An 18342-nucleotide genomic window follows, 5' to 3' on the forward strand; every position below is an offset into this window, starting at 1 on the left:
CTAAAAATAAGGATATTAAATTTTTATAACTACTCGAGGAAATGTAGACAAACAAAAGTTATTTTACAAAATAATTATTGTATTTTTTTATTCAAAGGTCTTCTAGTTACTACTTAACAGTAAAACATTGCAGTTGAACGCTACATTTGTTCGGAACATTCCTCATCTCCCATATCATCCATCTACTGCACCTAAAATTTTTTAATTTTTTCCTCACGATAATTAATTTAATGACAAATAAAAAAAATTGAATAACATGCAAGTATTGCAGCTTGTGAGTAAAAAACTTTGTATTTCAACAAAAATACGATATATGTTTTTTTTATTTTTTTTTTTTTTATAAAAAAATTAAATTCTCACGAAAAAAGTTTTTTGCAACCTACACTTAATAAATTATACAATCAAATTTATCTATACTCTATTAAATCAAATGACTATTGTCAGAAGAAGAAATTTTATCTGTTCTATTTATGTTAATAATACATGCCATTTTTCGTAGTTGACTTGTCAATTGAAATCATAACTTGTCGAAGATCCAAAGGAATATATTTTTTTTTCTCTTTGAATATAGATATAAATTTATATTCATTGCTAAAAAAGCCATAACAGACAAACGTGTAGATTTTCATGTATATTACTATAATAAACATGGGAGGATGTGCTCTTCTCTGTTTTTCACTAGTTAATTTAAAATGACATTTTTTTATTTTAGTACTATCTGTCATGCATTAATTTTTCTCTTAGTTTTTCACTCTATCTTTCGTTTGTTTAGGGATAACTTAGTTGTAAAACTAGAAGACCAAGATTTTTTGTAATACGTGTAAGATGAGCTGTGACGAGATTTATGAAAAAAGGATCTTGTTTGTCATATCTTCATAAGTTATGATTACATGCTCATGAATTTTATAATTTAGATGAAAGTTAATTTTATTATATGAAAATGTTAATGTCAGCAAAATAAAAAAAGCCTCTTTCTGAATTTTTCAAGTAAAATTTGGTGAGCAATACTGGAAATGTCAAACAGTTAACTTGAATTGTGGTTTTGTTAGAAACACAATACACTATTTTGGACTCGAATTTTTTATTTTATACAAAAATGGCAAATAAAATATAATTTACTTCTCGAGACAGCTGCAAAAAAAATAAATTTTTAATTCTAACATCTACTGTTAATATGAATAAAATTAATAAAAAAATAAGGTGATTAAGAAAAGAAAAACAAATGCTGGACTTGAATAGATGAAATAAAATATTTTTATTTAATGTTTTATCGATGAATATTAATAAATGAACACTACAATTGTTCTTCAACGCACATTTGACTATCGACGAAACGAATAAATTTTCATCGAACTAAATCACAAAATAAATACATGACGTAAAAAAAAAGAAAAACAAACTAGAATCAACTACATAGAGCTAAAAAAAAATACGTTAACAACGTGTGATATGAGTCAAAAAAGAAAACTTAACCGAAAGAGTATTTTAATGATCTTTGGAACTTACGTTCTACAAAATTTTCAATCGTTTTTAACCTTTTTTTCATAGAACTCTGTGAGTACAGCTCAAAAGAAAAGTTAATATTTTTTTAATATATATATATATTTTTTTTTTATTACAAAAGGTAGCATCGCAAGCAATATTTGTCATGTACTTTCAAAAACTCAATTAAACACATGTCTCTCATGATTATCCTTTGTACGGTAGCTCTGTTGTACGCTCTATACAGTTACATTTTAACAAGTCTTTCGCAGCATTAAAATTTTAGTATTAATTTTACTTTATTTTTCTAAATACATACTATATTGGTAATGAATAATTTAAAGATCGCCGAAGGTAGGCGCTTCTTTTATCATCTTCTTTTTATCTCAACCGCGAACTGAACTGTTATTTACATATATTCTCGACTCTAACTTTTCTATTATCTACACAAAAAAAAGATCACGTAGAAAAAGACGAGAAACTTTGTTAGTAGAGTCTCATTTTATAACTAAAACATGGACAAATTGCGTTAATAAAAGAAAAAAATATCGTTTCTTTGGAAATAATGACAAGGAAAGATATACTATTTTACAACTTTATAATAATAATAACTTAATAATTAATCCATAGTCATGTTAAAAAGGCAAAAAACACATCGAGTATGGCTTGCCAGTTCTTCGGAGCATGTTTTTCTTCTCCATACGACCCGTTGTCGTGTATCGCACGGTATTTTTTACCACTCAAATACAAAAAAAAATTGTCCTCACGAAGCTGTGTAATTTATTCGCTTTTATTTCTTCATTACTTTTACTCTTATGATTTTTGTTCTTTTCATCTTTAATTTTTATCTTCATCGCTTCCCTTATATTACATGAGATTCAACAATCGCTTTGAATAAAAAAGCCATACATCCGCGCCTGTCGCGCCTGCGGTAACAAGGAGGCGTTAAAATATATATCTACATTTATTCATATACATGCGAGTATACATGTATATATAATAATTATGTATATTTCCTCATGTTTTGCATATTGATGATGTACACAATAAAATCTAATAATCTCTAGTTTACAACATAAAATATTTCGTTTTACACTATTATTGATTAGGAAGGTATGAGTGATATGAGTCTCGCCGAGCAACAATATTGTTTTACACATTTCAAGCTTTCGCATGCACAATTTACAAATTTTTTAGCGACACAGTTATTGTTTAATTGTCACGTGGCGAGAAAAGTACTCTAATGAACCCTTGATTGGGTAATGACAATAAAGCGATATTTTCACTAAAGTACAAGGAGCAAAACGATCGTAACATGATAAACAGTACGGTTATTTATTAAAAAATATCTCTGTGTACAATCTACGTATAAATGAAAATTAAAAAAATTAAAAAAAAAAAAAAAAAAAAAAAAAAAAAAAAAAAAAAAAGAAATGAAGATAACATTTGCACTTTGCGTCGAAAAATACCCTCGTCTTCTCCGTGTAGTCTAAGCAAGCAAGGAACATGTGACTGTGTGAGTGTATATCTCGATCACATTTCTTTCAACAATCCGCTTGTAGTGATATCATAAGTTGCAGAGAGTATTATATTATAGCTTTATAAGTTGCACATCGCTATTGCTCCTAATATTTCTTTAAAAAATGTACACAACTCCCGACGATCGTCGCTGTACGATCGCGTTGCTGTACTTTAATTTTTTTTTTTTTTTCTCCTATTCTCCTCACTCATCGCTTATTCTACCGTGCAGTTAAAATTTGAATATAATCACTCTATTGTAACAAAAAAAAGACTTTCACAAATAAAATATGTACATATCCCAGAGTGGTGACAAAAAACAACCACAAATTACACAATAGTATTAATGATTACGAGAGAAATTTTGTTTTTAATTCGATGACAATAATAATAATACTAATAATAATAATAATAATAATAACAATCGAAAATCAACGAATATACAGTGGATTCATTTGGCATAGAGTGGCTCGAAGTTCACACACATATACATATACAGTATCATCAATATTTATTTACTCAAACATACAGGTAACGCGATAGTCAGTGCAAATCCTCGACCCAGCCAGTTTCAAGCGTCTCGATCATCGTTCGCACAAAGGCCATTTCCTTACGCGCGTTCTCGAGAATCACGCGAGGATCCTGCGAGGTGCATCGAAGTATGTTGGGCGCCATCACCATCGCCAGATTACTCGCGTCCATTTTCGTTCTAACAACTACGTCTGATCTGGCAAATATCTGAAAGTCAAGAATAATCATATTTAATCTCACAATGTTGCACAATTAGTAATCTTCTTTTCAACACGTTCTAAGGTCATATATTTTTTTAAACACCAAAAACAGTGTGATAACATTAAATATTGATTGATCACCATTATTAAGTTATGTACCAACTTTTGTGTCATAAAAAAATCGTATATACGTAACAAAGTCATTTATTTCCTTTAAAACAATACATGTGAAAGTGGGGCTTAGCCCCACTGTGCCCTGCGCTCAGCCCTCTTTCCATTTATAAGTACAAAATAATGACATTTAATATGATTGTAAAATATCAGTTATTATCAATTGACATATATTATATAAAATTAAAACCTATTGAACCTTATAGAACGAAAAAATGAAATATGATTTAAATTTTAATTTTAGTATCACCAAGTAAATGTTCAAGATCTTGGAAATTTGACAACTAATTTCCAATGACGGAAAAAAGTAAGAAAGAATACATGAAAAAATAATAGGTTACGAAAAAATTTCATTATGTTTCTTGTGATTAGTTTAGTGTACAAAGTAAAAATAAAATCTGTCACGAATTCGTAAATTTGAAATTTCAAGAATATCTTACTCCAGATAAATACATTTAATCAAAAAATTACGGTACAGATTTTTTTGTTTACAATTATAGGAGATTATTGACACAGCATTTTTTTTACTTTTTAAAAATTGTCTCCCATATGAAACCCATTATTTTGAATTTCATGAAAAAACTGCAGACTCGTCATTGGTATCCTTCATTAACCATCTTAAGCTTGTAATCTAATAGATTAAAAAAATTTCTGACAAATTCCTTGCAAAATAACGTTAAATTTGGCTATTTTGACGTCCTATCCTACCCGGCACCTGTTCTTGTTCTAAAAAATTGTTTTTGTAAAAAAAAATTTTTATCTAATAACATACACACTGTCATGATATTTACACAAAGATTCTAAAATCTTCTTTTATTTAATTCTAACATATTAAAAAGGCCAGATTTAATTGTATGCAAATATGTTTATTAAAGAAAATATCTAATACTTTTCGAAATAAATGCGTTTTTACTCAACCTTTATTTTTTTACTATACTTTTGTTCTACTTGCTACACCCATACTATAAATTAATTGTTATATAACATTTTTACAAATTAGAGCCTTTATTTGATTATAATAGTTTTTCTTCAAATTAAATGTTAAAATTTAAATAAATTATACTTAAATAAACAAGTATTTTATACGTAAAGGGACCGTAAAGAAGGTATAATAAAAATAAATATAAATATTTTTCAGACAGGTTGGTGTGCGGTTGCTCGTTTTTCTTTGATTTCTTTGTTTATATTTTATAGCCATATGTTATAAATAGTATTTTATCTTTACAAATGGGAAAGTTTCCGCGAAGTGTGCCCAGGTCAAAGCCCAGTAGTATATATCTTCCTATATTATATACTTAAAAGTGTGGGCATTCCACGTAACCTCCCACTGCCCCCTAAAGTACCTCTGTAAATAGTTTTCCAACAAAAATTCGCTATTGAAAATAAACTTTTTACTTTGATAGAAAAAGTTACTTTAAGAATTAAAAAATTTTTTATCTATTTTTTCACACCGCCCAGGACGCAAACATACAGACTTTATACATACGAATAATTAATAATTAATTCATTGATATAACTAAGAGTAAGATCATAAATAAATTTGTATCAATTCTATTTCAATTTACATGTAAGTATAAAGTTGTTGATGCGCTAAGCTTTTTTTCAGTAATATTGGTGTTGAACTATGTAAAAAATTTTAATTATTTATGTATCTTTGTATGACGTGATACTAATACATACATAAATTCCAATAACATTTAGTTACACAATAACACAAACCACGAAAGTGTTGCCCTATTAACGAGGCTCATTGTTTTGAATCAACTTATAGAACCAGTCAAATAATTTGACTAATATTTACTGTACTGTTAGATGTAAATAAATTAAGAAGAAAGTTTTGTAATTATTGGTATGTCAAGTAGAGTAAATGAAATAAAAATAATCTTCTCTTTTAAAAGTTGAAAAATTTTTTAAATGTTTATAAATTAGGAAGTATATTTAAAAACAGTTCACTAATCCCCATCAGAATTTTATTAAAGAGGAGAGAATTCTTCATACCGAGTATTGGCATTATGCCTCTACCACGTGACCTCAGTATATATATGACCAATATAGAGGGAAAATAACACAGGTCTTATGGGAGGAATCTTGTTTTTATTTTGTTTCGCACTTAAAAAGATATTGAGCTTAAAAAGGTTGTTAATTCCATGTTACCGACATAATGAGAGTTACGTAGTTATTTTTTTCCTTTAGTGAATTCGTTTATGAAGGTTGAAACAGCGTTTTGAACGTACATGGAGTGCCGTTTAACCCTACTGCTGCTGATGCTCAGAGATAAACAAACAGCTCAAAGTAGGGTTAACGGCACTCCGTATACGTTCAAAACGCTGTTTCAACCTTCATGAACGAATTCATCAAAGGAAAAAAATAATTACGTAACTCTCATTATGTCAGTAACATGGAATTAACAACCTTTTTAAGCTCAATATCTTTTTAAATGCGAAAAAAAATAAAAACAAGATTCCTCCTATAAGACCTGTGTTATTTTCCCTCTACATTAGTCATATATATACTGAGGTCACGTGGTAGAGGCATAATGCCAATATCATCAAATATGGGAGGAGAATGGGATCGAAGAATGCTCCTTATCCTATCACGAAAAGAGTATCAGTAATTAAAATGGGAGGTACATGCAAATAGTTCCTTATTATCAATAACTAATTGTGGGGGTTGTCGCGCGAAGCGCATAGGGGGGTAGAGCCCAACTAGCATGGATATATATAACAAGGTTTTGTGATATATATAATGTGACAAAACCTTGTTATTCAAGTAAGCGATTTACGTAAGAGAGAATATTAGGGTCGGTGCAATTTATGTTAATCAAAATGATGAGTTATAACAAAAATTTTAACTAAATATGCATCATAAGTTTGGTTTCTTGGAAAAATGTTAATCTATACATAAGACAATAATTATAAACATTTGGCAACAATTTTGAGAGAACTATTCTTTCGCTTTAATCCCTGTTGATGCTACCTACTAAACAACAGACTTTTGTTTAGGTGTTAAAGTATATAATATTACGCCACCTCTAGGGTTTGGATCAGGAAAACAGGACACCAGTGCCCTAAAACGTTCCTTGGAAACATTAGGACGTATGATACCTTTTCACACATTATTACACTAATACTTGAAGTATTGAAAGTTTCTTCCAAATTCACGCAAGGACCCCTTTGAGGAGAAAAACATAAATTGAGATTATCACACCAACCTGCAGGAAATGAATAAGATGATAGAGGACCCGTCTGTTGAGTTCAGGCAGTCTGTCGACGAGAGCGGCAACGTTGGCAGCCGACACCTCGGCATCATCGTGCCTCATGTTGACGCATTCCGAGTAAAAGGAATCCGGTATCAGAGGCTCGTAAAGCTCGCGCACCCAGAGCTTGAGCAACGAGGCTGAGGCGTGGGCGTCTTGCGAGGCAGCGAGTATCGCGCCATCCTCGAATTTATCCAGTCGTGCCTTGAGGGCATTCACTTCGTCGGCGTCCGCGGACACGCGGAATATACCTTCGGTCATGGTACCACCGCGTATCAGCACTTGGCGGGTAAGCGTCGTTTGGATCCAGGGTAGCTCACGCTGAGGGAATCTGTCGCGCTGCAGAGCCATCACTTCGGACAGCGTAGCGCCAAACATCGACGCTCGAAAGATTTGCAACTGTATACAAGAGGGGAAAACAAACGATTAAGCAAAAAGTTTTTTTCTAATTAGTTTTTGGTTTTTAAACAAACATTGTGTTGTACACCCAACTAACCCTCGCTTGATCAATGTCCTCGAGAGTAGCTTTTCTCGGCTGCCTCTTGCCGTGAGCCCCGATCCTCTGCAACCTCTTGCACGCGACTGTAGCATAGTGACTGACTTGCACGTGTATGGGCCACTTGGCTACTTCGGGGAACTGAAAGTTCGGATCTCTGTGCCTGTTCATGTAACCTTCGAGATAGGGCTCGAACGTAGCACTTGGCGGAACGAAAGCCAGACATACGGCCATCAGTTCCCAACCACGGCGTAAGCTCTCTTTGCGAGGATTTTCCGTCGTTTGACGGCAGATCTGGACGTAGAGCTCGTCGCGTAGCGCTGGTTTCGAGTACACCGTGTTCACTACCTCCATCGCCACCCCGTCCAGGGTCATGCCGACGTTTGCCTTACGATCGCCCATGTAGACCTGTTAATTTAGACGTTTAATAACTAGTGACATTATCGCAAAAAGAAAAAAAACGAAAACACACGTACTTGAACGAGCCGAAAGAGGTTGCAAGCCTCGCGTTTGAGCTGTTTCTCGCCATCCACGACAACGAGCATAGGTTGGGGTATCGGGTCCTTGCTCCAGCTGAGTATGTCCCTGACGCTGAACTTTTTGCGAAACAGCAGCCTTAGACCCTTGGGCCGACCACAGTTCAGGTTCAAATTGTCCTGGGCGTACTTCTCGATGTCACCACCGCCGCCACCGTCGTCCTTTCGCGCCTCGTCATAGTCGGTCATGTCGACGCACGTGCTACCCAGGCCGCTCAGGCCAAAACCACCCATACCACCCCTGCCACGACCTGTTATGACTGTCGGCGTGGGCAGGGACACCGGTCGCGTGGCCATTATACTTTCACGTGCCTCCGCCTGGGAGGCGATGTTTGGAGGCGGTGGTGGCGTCGCCTGCGGCCTCGTCAAAGTATCCGCTGTGTTGTAGTAAGTCGCTAGGCCAGCCGTGTCGTAGTTTGCCAGATCTACGAGCATCATATGGTTGTTTTATCCATTGTGACAGCGTTTATAACTTTTTATCTGATGGGAGAAGACATGGAAAAACAAAAACCTGCGTAGTGATCCTCAAGGTACTCTTGGCTCGACGAATCTCCCTGATTGCTCGCTGCCTCGTCGTCGGCAAACTGATCATCGGAATCGTCGTCAACTCTACCATGGAGCTCGACGCTCCTTCCTCCATCCTCATCCAGAGAATCTTCACCCTCCTCAGTTAGAAGAGGATCACCAAACTTGTAACAACCTACTTTTAAGAGTATTTTTTATTTCATTTTACCATTACGAACAAAAGGAAGTGATCAGATGGGCATATAAATATAAAAATACGGTCGGCGCACCAGAGAGCTTAGCTTGCTGAAGAATGTAGTGCTGAAGCGGTAGCAAGTGGTCAGCGTCGACGAGCAGGTTGCCGTAGAAGGGTGAGGGTGGGGGACTCGGGTTTCCATTGGCCCGCTTCTTTTTGCCCTCCTCGAGACCGGCGACCGGCTCATCGATGTCGTCGTCGGCCTCGCCACCGCTGTTGCTACCGTCGCCACTACTTTCACTGCCGTTGCTCGCGCTGCTACTCGCGCTACTGCTCAACCTCGGTTGGGACGCGTCGAGGTTCTGGGATACGAGGTAGCGCTCGTGCATCGCGTCATCGTCCCGGTCCCGTCGCCGGGACGACTGTTTGCTAATTTTCTGTTGTTGTTGTTGTTGTTGTTGTTGTTGTTGTTGTTGTTGTTGTTGTTGCTGCTGCTGCTGTTGTTGTTGTTGCTGTTGCTGCACAAAACTGTAACTCCGTGACAGTGGCTGCTGCGTATCTACAAAGGGTATAAACATAAAGAGATCAAATACAACCTCACCAACAATACACCAAAATTCTATAGATCTAGACTTACTGTCCGAGTTGTGGCACGTGACCGCACGCCTCAACTCCTTTTCTCGCTCGGCCCTCTCGGCCATGACGTCGAAACTCCTCTGCTTGGCCACGTTGGCCGCCTGCTTGGCGATACTCTTAGCGGTCGGGTCTCCTATCATGGATGGACCCATACCAAATACGTCCCTGGGACTGCTGGTCTCGCTCATCGAGACCGAACAGCCATGGTGGCGTCTGCTGCCGATGCTTCCTGTGCTACCATCGCTCGACTGATGCTGTTTTCCAACTCCGTGCTGCTGCTGCTGTTGTTGTTGCTGCTGGTGGACAATGGCAGTTCGAGCATAAAATGAGGGCTTCGATTTGTCAAGGCTGTTAACGCGGTCGCGCTGCTGTTGCTGCTGAAACCGGCTGCCGGTACTTGGGGGTTCGAGAACCGGCCGGTACTTGTCCGAGCCTTGGCTTGGTGATTTGTAGCTGTAATTGTGCTGCTGATCGGATTGCTGTTGCTGTTGTTGTTGTTGCCGGTAGCCTACCGACCTCTCGTTGCTTGGATCTTGACGGAAGCTGGGGTTGCTTGGTTCGCGATATGGTGACGTGCTACTACCCGAATCCTGGTGGTGGTGATACCTGTTGTCGCGACCTGCGGTAAGAGAGATGACAGTTATCTTTTTTTTTATTTATGTTTCAATCGCTGGGCTTTTCTGTAAAGATGTTTATACATATATGCTGTCTACAGCTAAAAATGGGTGTTTGTGAGGGTGACTCACACGATACGGGTGGTGTATGAAATATTTGCTATAGGATATATCGTTGGTGCTTATAATCTGGTTTAATTTATGCTTCAGTCAATGGAGTGGAGATTTTTACAATTATGATCATAGTTTTCAGTGGTTGCACTATACTTTTGGATTTGGGGGTTACGGGTGGGTTGCAGGAGATGCGTGAGTTGGTTAAACTGTTGTGTATAATACACTGTTAGACGAAGAATGGAGGGTGGCATGAAACGTTTGAATACATGGAATAAAATGAAATGAAATGAATAACGCGACTATTATTTATTAGTAATAGCTCACGGACAGCAGTGAATATTAATTATTTCCAATGAAATGAGTTTGAGTACAGTCGAATGATTTACTTTTGCTAAAAAAAAAATACTATTTGTTTTTTAATGAGACGAAGAATTGAAATTCAAATACTAATATAAGACGCTATGGTGACAGATAATTTAATGACTATATTATATGAGTTTGATGTACGATTCAGTTAAAGTGATATATATCATAGAATGATCATGTTGCACTATTATGAGATTTCTAGTTTTAGAATAACGAATACCTCCTCGTAGCGCAGCCTCTAATATCTCGCGAAATTCTGAATTCCTGATGCCTGGTTGGATTTAAAAAAAGAGAAAGCAATTCAGGTTTATTAGTTGCAGGGGAAATACATATTATTTGTATCGACTAGTACACACTATTTGAAAAAAGCAATAGCTTTAATAAATTAAAATATCTGTAACAACGGTACTGGACTGTCAAAACGAATTTTAACGTAATTTTTTAAAATTCTATTTTTTAATTTTTTATAATTAAATAAACTGCCAACAAGTATCAAAGACGGTTGTGTACACAAAGTAAGGGATTGGTGAGAAAAAAAAAGACAATTTTCCAACATTATACGTGAATAAGACACAGAGCAAACACAACAGGGGGAAGAGAGCATATAAATAAAAATAAGTACTACATAACAGTAAGTGGGACGTATTCAGAGTTGGCTTACCATTTTTGCTCTTCTCAAAGTCAAGATTGACATCCCGGCGCTGCTCCCTCTGGGGCTCGGCGACAGCCGCGGTGGCGGAGGAGACGGAGGCAAAGGTCTTCTTCTTGAAGAGCGGCGTGCTCGCAGACATGGACAAGCCAAGAGGCGGTGGGGGTGGCGGTGGCTCGTTGGCTGGCAGACTCTTTTGGTGATTCTTGGTCGCCTCGAGGGTGCCACTCTTACCGGCGTGGGCCCTCAGCTCGAGAGTACCAGCGCCACCGCTGCTCCTGCCACTGCCTTGGCTCTGCTGTTGGGGCGGAGGCTGGGACGGGGGCGGTGGGGGCTGGTTGGGCGAGCGGTGGTGGTGAGAGGATCGGTGGGGCGAGTCCAGGCCCAGCCTATAGCTGCCCGACTCGAGGGAGGTCCGGCTGTGAGAGACCGAACTGTCGCTCGAGCGGCCTGAGTCCTGGGAGTGGTTGTGGTGGCGACGGGGTGGGGGCTGTTGGGGTAGTTGTGGTGGTTGGATCGGGTGGTGCTGGAGCAGCTGGTGGTGTGACGAGGAGGACGGGGACTGTTGCTGTTGCTGTGGGGATGGCTGCTGATCGCTGTGCCTGTGGTGGTGACGATTGTTGTGGTGATGATGGTGATGGTGATGGTGACGCCGCGACGACGGGCTCGGCGATGGCGGCGACGTCTGCAGGTCAACCATCGCCCCTGGACTGTGTGGTTTACAGGCACCGATAAGCTGGAAATTGATGGATCATTCATTAATTTTTTATTGTTATTCATAAATAGTCGCGCGTGGAAATAGAAAAAATGGCTATATCCAATTAAGTGACACATGATTATTTCGTGAGGGATTTTCTAGAGGAATGTAATTTTTCTTGCAAACTGTTTTATTAGGTTGATATGAGTATATTTTATCGGACAAGATACAAAGATTACGTTATCTGCACGGTTTTACATTACATCTCTTTTAAAAGCAAAATGGACAATTGATGACAATGACTTACGGATACTTTGACACGTCATGTTGTGGGTAATCAAAAAAAAGGTGTGTTAATTTTCCAATATAATCATCTTTTTTTGTGTTCTCTAATATATAATAAAATAATATGTATTTTGAAAATCGCTAAGTAATTTCATCTTAAGAAAAATTCAATAAACTTTCAATGCGTAAAAATAGATCTATTCAAACAGACCACAAAAAATGTTTTTTTTTTTAGCTTTAAGAATTAGAACAAAATATTTTGTACGATGATATTTACGTATAGAGTTTCATACATTCTTATTTTTGTTATTATTATCATTATCACTATTATTATTATTACTATTATTATTATTATTACTATCACTATTAATATTATTATTATTTTTTTTATTATTATTATTTTTATTTTTATTATTATTAGTTACAGGGATATATTTTTATTTTGATATTATACGGAAAGAAAGAATAAGTCAAGCTGGAGGGTCAACACTTTTTTTTCTTAGTTGATTTCTTGATTAAATTCGAGGAGCCGATCCGAGTGAATGGATATCGATTTCACGGTGCTGATAATTGAATTATCCATGGTACTGCTGTTGTGAATTTTCTAATCGATCGATTGTATGCGAACACTCTGATGAAAAACATCTGTAGCATTACGGTAGAAAATAAATTAACTGAAAGTCCCGTGTTACTAGTCGATTGTATCGTTTTCATGATCTCAGTTAAAAAAAGATCGATTACATTTACCGGCAGCCAAACTTGTATATAATTATATGTATTTATTAGATTTTTAAACAGTTTTTAATAAAAATTTTTCTGACAGCATGATGCATTATTTTTGTTGAAAATTGTTTTATTTTATTTTTCACTACTGAATGTAATACAACACTTAAATGATTTTTTGAATAGATATGTATTATTTCCTAAATTTTTTTTCAAAACGTAATCCACTATTTTTTTATAAATAAACATTGTTTAGTACTTGCTATACTATAGTTGTGGTAAAAAAAAATTACATTTTTTAATAACTCATTATTTTTATCACGAAAAAAGACAAGTGTCTATAGCCATTTAACTTACAAGGTATGATTACAATTAATAAATAAAAAAAGTACACACATACACATCAAGCAGACATGGATGATTCAGAAGATAATTTTACAGGGCTCATAACGTACTTACGTGCAACAAGTTTGAGTAAAAATTGAATCGGTTAAAGGCAAACAAACAAATAAATTAAAAATGGAAAAAGAAAAGAAAAACGAATATTTTACCAGGGTGTTAGCTAGACTAGGGTTATCGTGATGATGATTAAAGCGTCCTGATCGACCAACCGTTGGGGTTTGCGTCTGAGTGGATACGGTTTCCTTTCTCCTCGGCTCGCCGCATCGCACGCCGCTACTGTCACCGGTGCTCGCCGGCTCTGTGTTCTGCTTCAGTGTCTGTAAATCGGTAATTTACTTTTATTATTGATTCTTTCACTATATATTTATTGTTTACGAAATTTATTATTTATTATTTTTTTTTTTTTAAATAAAGAACATAAATATCAATCATGGGACCAGCGTCTAAAAATCTAACGATGGTTTTGAGATTATAACTGTACTCAGTTATTATTTAGGTTATAGTTGTTTTTGCCATTACTCGATGATTATGGTTGCTCCTAGTCTTTTAATACAACAAATAATTATAAGCATCCCACTTTTAAGTTTAACTTTAAAAAAACTTTTAAATTTTAACTTTAAAAATCTAAAAAAACTATAAAGTTTCTACCCAAAAAATATTTTGTTCACAATAAATTACAGTGGATACAGGGAAATGTAGCTGTACAACTATCATTACGTGATTGCTTGCAATTCACGTGTTTCGATAATTAAAAAAGAGTATCTCTAATGTATTTGTCTGGACTATTTCAATAACAAACAGTTATTAAATGTTACATAAAAGAGAAAAAAATGTTTTTCACGTCAAATATCAAAATCTACGATTACAGACTTACTTTCATAGCTAAATCCAAAGTTTTATTGTTCGTCTGTATAATAATACGATACATATGTCTTATCAACATTCTACAACTGCAATTTTTGTTGAAATGCAAGAATTCAGAAAAAATCTACTGGAATCTTGGCACACGCCCCTTATCTGTGTATTAATTAAAGTGTAATCAGTAATACCGTAAAAACAAGTTTTACGCGATCGCGTTTGCACGCTAAGGATGGATTAAATTCCACTGCAATGACATGCGATTAGAAAATATTAATAAAACTGTTCAAAGCCGGTAGCCTAATGCAGTAAAGGTTGAAAGTAAAGCAGGAAAATTCGCACACTTTTATTTTAATCAGAAGCTACTTTTTCGTTCTAATTTAAAATTTAATCTCGTGAACAGTAACTCTGTAGGGAAATCAGTCTGATAAATGATGTGAGCTTTGAGCAGAATATGGTAATATTTTAATAAATTTATTTTTAATATTGTTAATACCCATAATCCATTTTTGAAAAATTTACTTTCAACATTTCTGACAGTGATGAGATAAGAATAAAAAAAAATACAGTTTTTTTTTTTTTAATTTTTAATCAGCAGTGGCATCCCAATTAATATCTTCTGGATTGAAATTCCGACAAGGAAATAAATATGATTTAATATTTAAAACTCCGAACTTTAGCAGGGCCTCGTGTACACGAACATCTATTCAAGAGAGCATAGAAAATCATTCGTGACACGTTTATACTCTGATTTTTACAGCGAGCGATATTGACACAGAAACTATGTGTACATATGTACGTATTACAGACACTGCTGCACCTATATACCGAGGTACACGAGCTGCTGAGAAAATTACGTTAAAATTGATGTTCTTTTAGATGCGCTAGAAATCGTTGTATTGATTTCCGATTTTTCCTAGAGAGCTGCCTTGAACTATATGTATACTACATATTTTTTAAATAAGAATTCATATTGAGAAACGAGTGCATATAAATTTATAATAAATTTTTGCTGAGTAGCTAAATTTGTATTAAAGACTATGAACGCTTTTGATTTCAAGATAGAGATGCTACTTTTTTACTAGAAAAATCAGTGTGATAAGAGCATGTTTTTTTATAAGGTTAAATAATTCCTCTGAATTGACGTAGTATTTTATCATCAAAAACTTATAATTTTAACTAAAAAATGTATCTATGAAATTATATTTGTCTAAGACTCTCAGAGTACGTGAAACTTTGTCCGAAAAAATTAATTAAGAAAGTTTAGATGCTTCTCAAGTACCCCTCTGTTGACATTTTTTAACGTAAAAAAGTAAAAAACTTTTTTGAGATTAAAGAGTACGATGCCAATCTCTATAGAGATGATATCTAAAGCTAAAAAAAAAAAATAATCCTCAAGCCATAGGATAACTTTCAAGAAACACGCTAACACATATACCTCATCCTCACCTCCATTCGTAAGAATTACACTCTGAAAATTAATGAAAAAAAAAAAAAAAAACAGCTTGGTCATCAACAAATAACTTCAGACGTTTCAATCAAATGCATGAAACAAAAATGTAATTCTTCCTACATTTTATTCGCAGCTATGAATGCTATGATTGAAGCCACATCCATTGCTAAAAAGGATGTAACAATCACAAAAACTTGAATACCATTTTTATCCGCCAACACAAAAGCATCGACTCAACTTTTTTTTATATTCTTCCAAAAAAAAAGGAAACACAGCATGTAATAACACGATTTTCTTTGAAAAAAAAAAAAAAAAGGTATTTTAATTCGAAAACGGCACTCCTTTACGCCAGTGACCCGGAAATAGACTTCGTGTGCGACACACGTGAAATATAGTCCCAGCAGGCAGCTAAGTTGACCCTTGGCATTCGCTTGCGTTTGCCCTCGAAACGAGAGGTAGGAAGCTCTCGCGCGTCCAAGGGCAACATAGTTAACAGTGCCAAGAGAACGAGTCGCAGTTCAAGTGGCGCTGCCAGGGCCTCTCTGGCTCTCCCTCCTTCCTTCCGAAAAAGCAAACCTCTCGTTCACGGAAACGAAGAAGACGAAGGAAAAAAAAAACGAGGGAGACACGGAGAGGCTCGCTCGCGCACTTGACAGAGGGACCGGCTATGTATCCACTTTTGGCGAGGTCGCGCGTGCTGCCAACCGGACGAGGATCGCGTGAATGTCAATTCGCGTCCGCTGCGAAGTGGGTGGGTGTACGTATACATGTATCTACACCTACGTACCATGTATACGCAAGGGATGCATACTTTTACCCGCATCCGTGAGAAAGAGAAGGTGGAACGGAGGATGGAAAATGCAGCTGTGAATGAGGCAGGTGGCGCTTTAATACCTTCGCCAAACATCTGGCACTTGGCTTTTAAACTATTATGTACCACCACTAGGTGCGCTTGTATAGTACATCAGCTCTCTCCGTAGGTATGCGCGTGTGGTGTACAGGTACTTACAACATAGCCATCTGTATAGACGTGGACTGTATAGGCGTGGAACGTTATATTTTATGTGATGCATAAAGCTGGAATTTTTTTTTCTCCTCTCCGGGTGTATACGGTGTATACGAGTGGGGCATACTGGGCATCTACAAGAGCTTTATTTTTTGTACCTTTGGATCGTGCACAAGCGGTGCCACGAAAAATTTGTGTATCTTATGATTGGGATGTATGAGGATACCTTCGATGTGACTTTTTTTTTTTTGATCATTTGAAAATTTTTAAAATAGATTTTGGGAAAAATTTGAGAAAACGGCCTTTTTTCTGCTGTGGCTTTTTCCAGAAGATTTTCTTTAACGACTGTTATTAACGTGAACACATCGACAGAGCTTTTCAATAATTATTTACTCAATTATTTTGATATTTAGGAAATTTCGTCAAAATAGATCAATCCTAGCCAAAATAAATACAACAGATAAAACTTATACAGCCGTTCATGCAGACGTGGTTTTAAGTTATGGATTTGTTCAACAAATAAATATGTTTTTCTGTTTTTATGTTAGCAGCTAAAGTTGCCAGAAGACATATTTTTCTTTGAATCAGAATGAAAAAGCTGTGTCATCTATATTGGCCATTTTTTCAATATCGAAGAAATGCACACCAAAAAATCGCTCCTGAACGATCGAAACAAAGCTTTCTCTTACTCTAACAGTTATTTCTACTATATACCTACTGCATGCTACTAGTGAAAGTTATTCCCTTACAGTCTACAAAAAAGTTACACACTCGAATGGTTACGCACAGAATAAAATTTGTGTACTGTAGACTACGAGAATTTTACGTAGGCAGCAACATACGTTTATAGTTATGTTCAGTTTCTAGACTTTACAAATAAGTTACACTCCTGATGTATACGATAACAGTTTCATACTTCTGTTTACTGTAATACGCTGAGAAAAAATAATAATAAAAATTATAGAAAAATTCCAGTAAAAATGACCATTATGCACCATTTAACGGTAAAAATGATTTGTTTTCACAGTTAGGATAATGGTTCGAAAAGTAAAAATTATGGTTAGAACAGTAAAAATTACTATGCTGGAAAGTAAAATTCATTAACCAATCCCTGTAAGGTTTATTGTTCCAGCATAGTAATTTTTACTGTTCTAACCATAATTTTTACTATTCAAACCATGATTTTAACTGTTAAAATAATAATGTTTACAGTTGAAAATATTAATTTTTTCTTCTTTGCCAACTAGCATCCGAATACTGTGCAGAAGACTAGCTTTTACTCGAATTTCTCTATAATTTTTTTTAATTCTTTTTTCTCAGTGTAGTTGTAAGCTACAGTTATTAATACACTTACTTACTCATAACAACTTTCAAATTTGAATAATTTTATTTACAATAATATTAAAATATGAAAATATTTTAATTGCAATGATAAAAAACAATTCTTCTCTTACTAGTAAAAGTTTCGTCACGATCGAGTTAAGCCATTTTTTGTCAATTTTATCGAAATCCGTAAATTAAGAGGTAGATTGAATGAAGTGTTCATAAATTTATTTCTGAGAGTATCAGTAACTAAAATAATATTTTCTCAAAGCTCTTTTAAGTATGGTATATTTAAATAATTTAACTTTTCTTCCAAATATAGCTGA

At 35.4% G+C, this 18342-nt stretch overlaps 1 protein-coding gene across 5 annotated transcripts in view; it reads right to left on the minus strand.

Annotated features, from left to right (window-relative positions):
• Positions 1-328: 328 nt before the first annotated feature.
• Positions 329-18342, minus strand: part of RhoGAP93B (MyTH4 and RhoGAP_KIAA1688 domain-containing protein RhoGAP93B) — a 95502-nt gene continuing 77488 nt past the window's right edge. For 2 of the 5 annotated variants that reach the window (XM_023389339.2, XM_089594059.1), the window contains exons 4-13: positions 13526-13693; positions 11282-12005; positions 10841-10891; positions 9528-10145; positions 8985-9449; positions 8702-8893; positions 8131-8615; positions 7655-8062; positions 7114-7557; positions 329-3738 (exon numbers count right to left, since the gene is read on the minus strand). In XM_023389339.2, coding sequence (XP_023245107.2) covers positions 3544-3738; positions 7114-7557; positions 7655-8062; positions 8131-8615; positions 8702-8893; positions 8985-9449; positions 9528-10145; positions 10841-10891; positions 11282-12005; positions 13526-13693 — 3750 coding nt within the window. In that variant the 3' untranslated portion in view covers positions 329-3543. The remainder of the gene's footprint in view (positions 3739-7113; positions 7558-7654; positions 8063-8130; positions 8616-8701; positions 8894-8984; positions 9450-9527; positions 10146-10840; positions 10892-11281; positions 12006-13525; positions 13694-18342) is intronic. The other 3 variants (XM_023389343.2, XM_023389340.2, XM_023389342.2) reach the window with 3 other exon arrangements.

Source organism: Copidosoma floridanum, unplaced genomic scaffold, assembly GCF_036245765.1.
Source record: "Copidosoma floridanum isolate Cflo_tuat_1 unplaced genomic scaffold, Cflo_Japanese_pri ptg000020l, whole genome shotgun sequence".
Classification (NCBI taxonomy): domain Eukaryota; kingdom Metazoa; phylum Arthropoda; class Insecta; order Hymenoptera; family Encyrtidae; genus Copidosoma; species Copidosoma floridanum.